General features: G+C 40.3%; 1 protein-coding gene across 7 annotated transcripts in view; it reads left to right on the top strand.

The window, feature by feature from the left end:
- The window catches only part of SORCS1 (sortilin related VPS10 domain containing receptor 1), a 379,912-nt gene that overhangs the window by 307,692 nt on the left and 59,782 nt on the right, over positions 1–12,438 (top strand). For all 7 annotated transcript variants that reach the window (XM_081005905.1, XM_081005903.1, XM_081005904.1 and 4 more), the window contains exons 11-16: positions 681–783; positions 1,486–1,562; positions 7,183–7,274; positions 8,098–8,205; positions 9,409–9,526; positions 10,582–10,712. In XM_081005905.1, coding sequence (XP_080862031.1) covers positions 681–783; positions 1,486–1,562; positions 7,183–7,274; positions 8,098–8,205; positions 9,409–9,526; positions 10,582–10,712 — 629 coding nt within the window. The remainder of the gene's footprint in view (positions 1–680; positions 784–1,485; positions 1,563–7,182; positions 7,275–8,097; positions 8,206–9,408; positions 9,527–10,581; positions 10,713–12,438) is intronic.

Below are 12,438 nucleotides of genomic sequence, written 5' to 3'. Positions count from 1 at the left end.
GTGGAGACATGCCTAATGGTTGCTGTGCATGGATTTCTTAGGCACACAGAGCCTTCACACACACACACACATACACACCCCTGTGTGTTCCTTTAAGGTGTCCAGGTAGGACATTGCCACAATGTTTTCCATCTTTGGCAAACAGCTGATTGACACAGTCACTGCTTTTAGCAGCTGCTGAATATGTGGAGCATCCTTAAGCCTATAACATGGTACATACAAGTGATTTAAGAACAATGGCTATTGTGGCACCTTAAAGACTTACTTGTGAGCTGGATTCCATTTCATCAGATGCATGGGGTGTGATCCTCAGTTGTCAGACACACAAACACACAAACACAATAGTGTAAAGGGGGGAAATGTAAAGTCTGCAGTTAAATAAGAGTGGAAATTTTTAAAAAGTACAGTTTGTCACAATTCAATTATAGCCTAAATGTATGAAAAATTATTTTTCTCAGTGACAGTTATTGGTCATCTTGCTTAATAAATCAAGCAAAGTGCTTAGGGGATGGGAAGGAAAATCATTTTCTCCATTTAGACCCAAATGAATAAAATTGAACTTTTTAATAAATTGCAGTTTGGCAACTTCAAATTGGAGATTTCCTCTTTAGTTCCTTTGGAAAGTCTACCCTATTTCTATCTCTACTACTTACATGCATTTTCTCTCTTTCCCCCCCAAGCCCTATTGTTCCCTTCACCTACACCTGAAGGTTTCAGAAAATCCATACACTTCGGGCAACATTGCCAGTCGAGATACTGCTCCAGGCATCATTGTGGCTTCTGGTAGGAAATGTTTCAGAGTTCTATGTATAGATGTTTACATCACTTTTTAGACTGAGAGTTGAACTCTTCAAACTGCAATTAATGTGGAATCGTGGTCACAAGGCTTGTAATCTCATCTCTGACACTAGAGGGCCTGAGCATGTCATAGTCCATGGGTAGGCAAACTAAGGCCTGGGGGCCAGATCCAGCCAAATCACCTTCTAAGTCCGGCCCATGGACAGTCCAGGAATCAGTGTGTTTTTACATGAGTAGAATGTGTCCTTTTATTTAAAATTCATTTGTGGGTTTTTTGTGGGGCATAGGAATTTGTTCATTCCCCCCCCCCCAAAAAAAAATAGTCCGGCCCCCCACAAGGTCTGAGGGACAGTGGACTGGCCCACTACTGAAAAAGTTTGCTGACCCCTGTCATAGTCTCTCGCTTTCTAGTTCCTCACTATCATCATAGAATCATAGAACTGGAGGGTCATTTAGTCCAAGCCCTACAGTGCAGGAATTGAACGTCATGAAAACAGTACTGATTTATCTTACAGGTTTGTTGTCACCACATAGTGCACTTTAGACATAATGTTTGAAAGCGCAGTATAAATGCTTATCACCAGGATTCATTTACGGTACTAAATTGGCCGTGTAGTGTGGTTTTCAAACCAAAAATACACAGTCTTAAGTTGTTAACTTCAGATAATTGTGGGGTTTCTTTTACAGGTAATATTGGAAATGAGTTGTCGGACAATGATATCAGCATGTTTGTTTCATCGGATGCTGGAAACACGTGGAGACAAGTGAGTAGCAAATGAAAACAATTGGCAGTGGAGGCCAGGTAATGTAAACTACTTGCAAAATGTAGCTGTGCCGTGATAGGGAATCTGTAGCTCAGAGTTGCATGTGCCGCTCCTCCCCACCCCAGTCTAATTTCACATGGCTCTCTAGATGTTGCAGGCCCACTCCTGCTCTTTGAATTGCTACTCTGGGAATTATTTCTTGTTCTACATCATGTGTATATATGGGGGTGGGTTGTTTTTTGGGGGGGGGGAGATGTGTTTGAGTAGAAGTGGCTGCTACTCAGTGATGCGAGTTGGGATGAGGGGACCCTGCACTGAGTTGTAGAGTGAGGGGAGCTAGGCAAGTCTGTTGCACAAGGGCTGATGAGCATCACTGGTTCTGGTGGTGCTTCAGCCAAAAGTCACAAACAGCCAAATTTAGGTTAAATACAGAAGTTATCCCTGAATATGATTCAGAAAATTCTCACAGCCTGACTGAGACGCAGTCTTTGTGAACTCACTGTGCAAGTTGACTCTGTCTGTAGGAGTTACTCTTCAGTGCTCATTCAGTATTCATCTGATATCTGTATTCTCATGATATTTTCCTTAAGAGTCTTTCAACACAAGTCATTACATTTATATCCTCAAGATTTATGCGTTATGGAATTTTCTTTAAAAAAAAAAAAGAAGTCGTAAGAACTAGAAATGTACTTTTGTTTCTTCAAATGAAAGCTCAGTGTAGGAGTCTCAAGATGCAGAAATCTTGCCCAGTAGCAAATTCTCCACCTGCACAATGACTGTGTGGAACCTAAAAATATGCACACAGCCAACAAAGGTCATTGAATTGAAGCCACTGCTACAAAATTGGAAGAAATGCAATCCTTCACCAGATCAGTTCACATATTCCAGGACCCATGGGGAAGGTGAGATCCAAGTTCAGGGGATCATGCTCCCATTACTGAAGGAGCAGAATCATAATGAAACAACACATTGGTTAGAAAAAAAATAACCACATAAATATAAAGTATGATGTAAATTCAGTCAAAGATTATCTTGTGAACAAAAAGGCAAACTCAGCCCTCCAGATGTTTTGGGACTACAATTCCCATCATCCCTGACCACTGGTCCTGTTAGCTAGGGATGATGGGAGTTGCAGTCCCAAAACATCTGGAGGACCAAGTTTGCCTATGCCTGGTCTAAATGGATGCTTCTTGTAATAACTGCTGCTTGCCATGCTGTTTGGGCCTTTTGGGTACCACAGAAATTGACTAACCTGGAGGATATTAATTTTCTTCAGTTGCTATAAGAATCAGCCCCACAACCACAGAATGTTTAGCTGGTTTATGTCCTTGATGAGATACCTTAACAAGTAACATTTAGCATGTAAACTTTAGGCATTTTGTAGCTAATAAAACATCAACCGTATTAGGAGTAAGACTTCTGTATTTACAGAACACCTGTGTGCTACTCTTTTAAAGGCAATTTATTAGGGCTTTTATGAGTTTTCAAAGTGCTTGTGTAGATGGCCACCCTTGCACAAATCCTCATGAGAACCGTCAGGCAGCAGAGCAGATACTTCTTGAGCACCTTGGATGGCTTTGGGTTCATTTGCTTGGAATGTGTGTGTGTGTGGGGGGGGGGGAATCTCAATTTTTTTTGGGGGGTGGGGAAAATCCAGGGCTTGTACATTTTACATTTGATATTTTCTGTAAGAAGGCAATCTTAATAATAAGGGCTAAATTGAACAATCTTCCTCTCCAGATTTCATGGCAAGAGCTGTGACTCAAAACTCAAAACTTTTTACAAAGCCAAACCAGAGCCACAACCTAGGGCTTCCTGCCCTTAGGAGCCAACCCCTAGGGCCGTGGTCTTTTGCGCCCCCCCCCATAAAATATTTGAGAGGGGCGGGCCCCAACAAGGTTGATGGGCACACCTTGTGATTGATTATGCAGGGCAGGGCTTACCTGCTCCCTATGTTTTATTCAAGTGCCTTCATCTGATACAATTCTAGATGCTGTTGTTATCAACATTATAGCCAGTCCTTTTATAACACTACCATAATCTTTTATATCCCCTTTATAACATTACCACATTCTTAACAGCCAAGCTACAGCAGGAACTAAGACGTCTAGGTGCTTAAATAAATACTTGCCTCTATTCTATTTTAATTCATTGCCTTTCTGGTTCTCTTGTTGATCCTTGCTCCTGCTCTTATTATTTTATGAGAACAGGAAAGTGTCATTCATTATTTACATTCCCTTACTCGCGGTAAAATATTCTTATTAACTTATAATGCAAGTCATACTAACTCTATTCCTTGGTTATCAGAGCCTTCAGAAAATATTGCAGATTTCACCACCATCACAAGATAATCAGTGAAATCAAGGCAAATAGAAACCTCTCCCAAAATCCAACAGAAGTATTAATTAGAAAGTTAATTTGACAGTGCAAGCCTATGCATGCCTACTCAGAAGTAAATCCTGTTGATTTCAATAGGACTTACTCGTAGTCTAAGGCTTTGCAATCCTAAGCACCTTTTAGAATAGGTCTTATTTTAATTCAGTGGTACTTGCTTTTTGTTAAAATACAAAGCTGTTATAGCTTAATAGCAATCTAATGCAGTCTTATCCAACCTAATGCCCTCCAGTTGTTTTGATCCACAACAGCCATCAGCCCCAGCCAACATGGGCAGGGATGATGGACTAGATAAACTAACGGTAAGGCAGTTCCCCCCCCCCTTTTTTCTTATGCTACATTTAAATAGCCCTAAATATCAGCCCCAATAAGCAGCACACATTTGGGTATTATTTCCCCCCCAGATTTCATGAATACCCCAGCGGAAAGCTGTCCACAATTGCAAATACAGTGGTACATCGGGTTACAAATGCTTCGTGTTACAAATGCTTCAGGTTACAGACTCCGCTATCCCGGAAGTAGTACCTCGGGTTAAGAACTTTACCTCAGGATGAGAACAAAAATCGCACGGCGGCAGCGGGAGGCCCCATTAGCTAAAGTGGTACCTCAGGTTAAGAACAATTTCAGGTTAAGAACGGACCTCCAGAACGAAGTAAGTTCTTAAACAGAGGTACCACTGAGGCCTTCAGGAGCCCTAGAATTGTGGCCTAAACACTGGAATTGCATACATTCTGGGAATGGATACAAGGGTTTATGGGTTCATCTTGAATTTCACAGAGAATGTCCAATCTTTTCTTAAATGCTGGGTGCAACAATGTTTCAGTCACTGGGCAGCTAGAGGCTGTGGCCTTGAGAATCTGAATTCGGTCTTGCCAGATCAACCCCTGTCTTCTCTAGATGGTCCATCAGAAAGATCAGAGACAGTGAGAATGGCAAATGGAGCACCTTTCTTGTCCTGAAACCATTAGCTTCACAGAGGTTCTTGGTACTATAATCCATTCAAGGTTTAAAATCCAAGAACACAGTACTTAGGCGTGATGTGCAATGTAGTGGTTTATTGTTCTGCACATCTGTGAGCCTATTTAGGATATGTCTCTCTCCATAATATCCAGCACCTCCACTGATCAAGAGATAAGGGGGATGCATTCAGATGCAGTCTCCAATCATTAGCATCACTGAGTGGAAAGCGAGAATAGCAGTTGCCATTTTGAAGGGCTATGGCACTCTGCTGACTTGACAAGTTACGCAGGTAACGAATTAAAGCTGAAGCAGCATTTAACAAACCCTCTGGCAGGAACCCCATCCCCATCCTATCACGCCTTTTGTCACCTATTTTTGATATGAACAAGAGAATAAAAATAACATGCTAAAAATAACTCTGGCATTGATCCAGAAAGAGAGAGAAGTACAAAAGAAGAGCCTTGCTAAATAAGACTAAAGACTTATTTTAGTATTCTGTTCTCATTGTGGCCATCAAGAAGCCTGAACTCAGGAGTAATCCCCTGATCATGAGGCAAGCAAACCACATCAAAGCCTGTTTTGCTGGACTCATCCCCCACCCCACCCCAATGGTGCCACCTACCACTAGTAGAATCCAGGTGGCTTGGTACTTTTTATATTGTGAAATATAAATTTCACATAAATTACAATAGGATGAAATTCAATAGGATGTGTGAATTTCAGCTTTAAAATACCTGCTTATCAGTTACCGTTCATAAGAACAACCTTCTGTTCATCTCTCACACAACTAGAAATTGTGATTTCCAAACAAGTTCTTCCTCTCTCCACTCTTTGTTTCCCTGCCTGAGTACCAACATGTAATGAGCTTTGGCAATCAGGTAATGAGATGGACAACAATGCATGGTTGTTGCACATCAGTAAATATGTTTTTAGTAAGTAGTTGGCATTTAATTAAAGTGCAATAACTACCCTCGTAAAGTGGAGTCAAGTACATACTTAAGTGGAATTAACAAAGCAAAGAATAAGTGCTGAACTGACAATAACTTAGCCTTCTAAACATATAATGTTGAGGGTCATTGCTAGCATGCTGAATTCCAAATGCATTTATGGTTGCTGATTTAAAACATATACGACATATAGATATATTTATTTATTGGGCGGGGGGGAGTTAATTCCTGATAACCAAAGTGGTGTCTCTAGTGAACAAGACCCTCTAGTGGGTCGAAGAGGAATGGACTCAATTCCTTATCTTTTGGGTAAATCACCTTGAGCCTTTATTTTTGGAGAAAGGGAATACAAATAATGATAATACAGTGGTACCTCGGGTTACGAACTTAATTCGTTCCGGAGGTCCGTTCTTAACCAGAAACCACTTTTGCTAATGGCGCCTCCTGCTGGCGCCACACCGCTTGCACACAATTTCCGTTCTCATCCTAGGGCAAAGTTTGCAACCCGAGGTACTACTTCCGGGTTAGTGGAGTTTGTAACCCGAAGTGTTTGTAACCCGAGGTACCACTGTATCAGCATCAAAAAGGAAATCATTCTTGCCCACAGTGCATGTTATTCTGAGTCCATATTTCTTGTTGCAAACAGCACATGCTTAACGGCCCCATTTGTACTATACATTTAGAACTATCATACTATTTTAAACAGTCATGGCTCCCCCCCAAAAAAATCTTGGGAGCTGTAGTTTGTTAAGAGTGCTGATTTTTTAGGAGACCCCTTCCCCCCTCACAGTGACAATTATTAAGAGTGGTTTAACAATCAGTCACTCTTCCCTGGAAATTTTGGTGAACATGTCTGTGATTTAGACCCCCTCAGAGCGTGGTGGTTGGTGTCATCTCTGTGGTTGCTTCCAATGACATTTCAAAACCTCAGTCCATGTATTTACATAGCACACAAGCAAAGCACTTCCCAAGAAGTCAAGTGCCATTTGCATGCAAAGCAGAACAATGGGGGTGGGGGCAAAGATGGGGAACTAGCTTGAAGCAATGGATTGTTACCAGTGATGATTACAGCTGCATCCACGTATATATGAAGAGGGGCTTGGATTACAGCAAAATCCTGCAAAACTCTTCTAAGCTCAGCATTTGTGTATTTGATATATTGAATCCTAGCAGAATCACAGAGTAGACCAAGGCCATTAGGAAGTCTTTTACTGATATGATTGCAAAACTGTGACCTATGTATTTCAGTGTTGCTTAGAAAGCATGCATTCCCAGACTAAGGCAAGTTAAACTTAGTCCTTTTTAATGTATTTCTCCAGATCTTTGAAGAAGAACACAGCGTTCTTTATCTGGATCAAGGTGGGGTTTTGGTTGCCATGAAACATACGTCGCTGCCTATAAGACATCTCTGGTAATTACTGTAACTTCTCTGATCTCATTAGTCATGAAGTCCTTCATTATATATTACATGCCATTGGCAATCGGGCCGTGACTAAATATTTTAACTAAGTGTCAAGATATGCCAATTAAGAAACTGACATGCTTTCTCTCTTGATCGCACTAAATCTATTATTACAGTTTCACACACAAGATGTGCAACAGAGTATACCCTTTAATGGTCCTATTGTCATTTGGGTTAATATTAGGGAGCTGAACTTCTTTACTTCCCCTGAGGTTTGGGAGCCTGGAATCAAAAAAATTATTAGTAATCACAAACCCTTCCATCTTCTAATCTGACAAAGTTCCATATATTCTTTTTATATACATAATAAATCTATTGTTTAAGAATCCTGCAGAATATATGGATAATTGTAACCGCCCCCTACAGTGTTTTGCATTTATCAACACTGAATTTGATCCATCTACCATTTTACTTCACATTCTTCTAATGTCATGAGATTATTTTGAAGACTCACACTCAGGCCACACTGCTTCACATGGCATTCAGTATATGACGTAAAATCAATGCCAGTCTCATGGGAAATCCTATGTTCATCTTTCTCCACTGTCAGTGCTTTGATATTTAAGACACTTACACGGCAGGGAACCATATTTTGTGGAACTTTGCAGTTCCTAAAATCTGTTTGCGATAAGCTGTCTTGTATAATGTAGCTCAAGTTCTTGAATCTGAGTCATTTTTGCCATGTACAGCAAATAGATGGTTCCTTTTCTTTACATCTTCTTAAACAGTGTTTCCCCCCAAAAAAGTTGTTTTCCATTTGTGTTTTCATTAGGTTAAGTTTTGATGAAGGAAGGTCCTGGAGCAAATACAGCTTCACATCCATCCCACTTTTTGTTGATGGCGTTTTGGGAGAACCTGGAGAAGAGACTTTGATAATGACGTAAGCAGATAATCCATAGTGAATATATATAAAAGCTAATAATCAGATGAGATATCATTTCTAACCTTTGAAGGCAAGGGAAAGACTCTTCACTGCTACATTTAAAATGATCCCAAGAATGTAGTACATTTTTGTTAATTATATCGTAAGTTATGTCACATTTCTTACATTTCATAAAAATACACAAAAAAGTTTGGTAGTACTTTGGGCATTTTACTTACATTATAATTAATTAGTTTAACTGAAGGCAGACACTGAACCAATTGTAAAACATGCAGTTGGTAGACAAACTTAGTTGGAAGTGCTTCACTTGCTTTATTTCAAAATAATTTGCTTCTAAGTATATCTTTAATATTGCTGTTTGAATTGCCACTTGCCTCATGAGTCATGTGCATTCAATCCACTAACAGCTGTTTCATACGTCGTGCATCAATCAGTGATGAGTACTGAAGAAAATATGTTGAATAAATCCCTACTGCATTTTTAATTTGCAATTTTTCTTTTCTATTATAAATTTATAACACATGATGAAAAACCCAACATACTATTTTGACACCAGGCATGTTTAGCCTGGAGAAGAGGAGGTTAAGGGGTGATATGATAGCCATGTTCAAATATATAAAAGGATGTCACATAGAGGAGGGAGAAAAGTTGTTTTCTGCGGCTCCAGAGAAGCGGACACGGAGCAATGGATCCAAACTACAAGAAAGAAGATTCCACCTAAACATTAGGAAGAACTTCCTGACAGTAAGAGCTGTTCGACAGTGGAATTTGCTGCCAAGGAGTGTGGTGGAGTCTCCTTCTTTGGAGGTCTTTAAGCAGAGGCTTGACAACCATATGTCAGGAGTGCTCTGATGGTGTTTCCTGCTTGGCAGGGGGTTGGACTCGATGGCCCTTGTGGTCTCTTCCAACTCTATGATTCTATGATTCTATGATTCTATGTGCAAACACATTCTTGGCAAGTTGGGAAGAACGAAGGACATTTGGAGTTTTGTGAAGCTAGAAACTACTCACTGGTATTGCTCCATAAACACATTGCCACACTTACTTCATTGTTATGTGATAGAGTTTTGCATTTAGTTCAGCTATCTGGGCTGCTATAAATTCACTACAGGTTGATTCAAAGATACTAAATATGGATAAAGGTATGCTCTTACTCAAATGATTACTTTTTCTGGTAACAGTTCAGTATGTTTTGTGCAGAGTTTTTGGGCACTTCAGCCATCGCTCTGAATGGCAGCTGGTGAAGGTGGACTACAAGTCAATCTTCGACCGACGGTGTGCTGAGGATGACTACCGTCCCTGGCAGCTTCATAGCCAGGTAAAAAAATGTGCGCCATTATAATCTGTGACCAAAGATATAAAGTTCTGCTCACCCTGATTTATTTGCCTGGCCTCCTGTAGGGATCTGATATATGCAAATTCCAGCTGTGGTAACCGGGCACTTACAGTAGAAGGTGGACCTTGGGCTTGCCGATCGGAAGGTCGCTGGTTTAATCCCCACAACAGAGTGAGCTCCCGCTGCTCTGTCCCAGCTCCTGCTAACGTAGCAGTTCAAAAGTACACCAGTGCAAATAGATAAATAGGTACCACTGTGACAGGAAGGTAAACAACTTTTCCGTGCACTCTGGTTTCCATTACAGTTTAGTTATGCTGGTCACATGACCCAGAAAGCTGTCTGTGGACAAACAGCAGCTCCCTCGGCCTGAAAGCAAGATGAGCGCTGCAACTCCATACTGTAGTCACCTTTGACTGAACTTAACCGTCCAAGGGTCCTTTACCTTATTTACCAGCAGGTTTATGTTTATCTGCATTCCTTCTCACACACACATTCACACACACACACACACACTTCTTTGCAGGAGTGTTTTTGCATTCCTCAGCTGGAGTCTTTGTAGCGTTAAGGAAAGAGTGGCCAATTTGCTTTGAAAGTGGAAGAACACATAAAACCACTAGCTATTTCTAATTTGTTAAACAAAGAGCCTCAAATGGGAGGGGGGGTGTTTGTGTTGGTATCTATCTATCTATCTATCATCTATCTATCATCTCTCTCTATCATCTATCTATCTCTATCTGTAGAGATAAACCTCACCATTATGAGGGAGTGGAATTCTGTGTCATAGAATTCTAATAAAATCATTTCACCAGCACAAGCATTTCCTCTTGCCAGATCAAACACCCTCCCCTTTCCTCCCCTTCTGCCCTGTTCTGGGAATTCTCCCAACCCTAAACCCCCCTCAGAGCCCACTGGGAGTGAAGGGTGCATTGGGAGAGGAGAGGAGGAAAGCCCTGTTGTGCAAGCAGGACTTGTTGTTTTGGCTCTAAACCACACAACTATTTGATTGAATCCATCCCATTGTTTTTCTCTCACCTCAGGGAGAAGCATGCATCATGGGAGCAAAAAGAATCTACAGGAAGCGTAAGTCAGAAAAGAAATGTATGCAGGGCAAGTACGCGGGAGCCATGGCATCTGAACCATGTGTCTGCACAGAGGCAGACTTTGATTGGTGAGTACCGCTTTCAGCATTTTAGCGAGGCTATAGTTTATATGGTCCTGATAATGAACATAACGTTGGCAAGGGCACTGGAGACTAGGAATGCCTGAGGAATTTGATTTCAGTGAATCCTGATGTGAACTGACTTGATCCCACCTCCCAGCCTAATATTCAAACGAGGAAGTAATTATTCTTGTATTTCAAATTTTGTGATACAATTCTAGGCTGAAAAAATGCATTAAAATGCATTTGTATTGCGTGATGAAATACATATTTAAATATTAATAAGAGTATTGATTTCCCTGCAGCTTTTGTGTTTTTAAAAAAATAAATAAATGCACAAGACATTCAAGACAAGCCTTTTCTAAAAGTTTGCTGCAAAATATGTAGAAGGGGATTTCTTTTCTGCCTCTAAATCATGAATTTTCCACACCAGCAGTCACAATCACCATATTGTTTCCCTCTTTTGCAAGTGGTTAAAACCCTTCTTACTACCACCTTTTAGCACTCAGTCTGGGAGAAAAATTTAGCAGGAGCTGAGAAAAGAGAAGTGAGAAATACTGAAAAGTATTTTGTATAAGATTTGAGAAATGGTTTGAGGAGAGGAAATTGGAGGACACCCAGGGCCCCAGGGAGTTGGCACTTATATTCCTTTCCATCACTTGGACCTCAGGGAGGTACAGTTTAGCACCCTGTTGATATTTTGCTTTTTGTATCCTGGATTATATGAATTATTCCTGCACTCAGCTGTAATGCTGTTTAACTGCATATAAATTCTTTTTAATTGCAATATTTTATTTCATAAAGTGTGTTCTTGTCATAAAATGTATGCACTTTTTATTTTGTTTGTGACTGCTGAACATAGTGCGCAAGCTAATTTATAGTTTTAAGTATTGGCATTTAACTACTACTGGGGCAAGATTTTAAAACACAGATTTAGGCAATGGGTGCTAATCCAGACATTTCATCCTACTTTAGCAAAGAGGATCAGACTTTGTCTGAGGTGTGCAAGTAAAATGCCCTTCTCTTGTGAAAAAGGACAATAATGAGTAATGCATTCCATTACCTTTAGACTTTCACAGTAGGGAGCAGATTAAGATTACAATCCTAACTCCATTTACCTGAGAGTAAACCCCACTGAATTCAGTGGGACTTACTTTCAAGCAGACACGTTTAGGATTGCAATCTTGGTGCATATAGGCTGCCTCTGGCAATGAACAATTTTGTGCAAATTAACAAACAATACGTCAGAAACAAAAAAACAATGAGGCACCTGTCAGGACAATAGCAATTATATATCAATGGATATGTAAATTACATACATTGCAAAGCAGTTTTCATGCCTGGTTATGTATAATGTGCACATGTTGTTGTCGTTTAAAAAACAAACTTGCTGTAGAGAATTAAGTTGAAAATCATTCATAGTAAAGAATCTGTGCCATGCAGGGGGTTCAATGGGTGAGTGGAAGAAAAAATGATGGCTAATCCATTTCCAATGGATGCCTTCAGCATCAATATTATTTTTGTGGGGTGTTTTACCAATATGTAGATAGACATTTGTTTTATCAGCAGAACACTATGAAAAGAGAATCTTCATGCAGTCGTGGATACTTATCACATCAAGGTTCCCTTTCTGCACTATTGTGTCATGGGGATGATGCAGAAACATTCAATTTTAATCAGAAACTTCCTGATTTGCACTTCTTGTACTGTGTTGGGGGCCACCCAAAGTAGCTGG

Source organism: Podarcis pityusensis (assembly GCF_964106645.2).
Source record: "Podarcis pityusensis genome assembly, chromosome: 5".
In the NCBI taxonomy this organism is placed as follows: Eukaryota; Metazoa; Chordata; class Lepidosauria; order Squamata; family Lacertidae; genus Podarcis; species Podarcis pityusensis.
The sequence above is the reverse complement of the archived record's forward strand: the minus strand, read 5'-3'. Positions and strand labels throughout refer to the sequence as shown.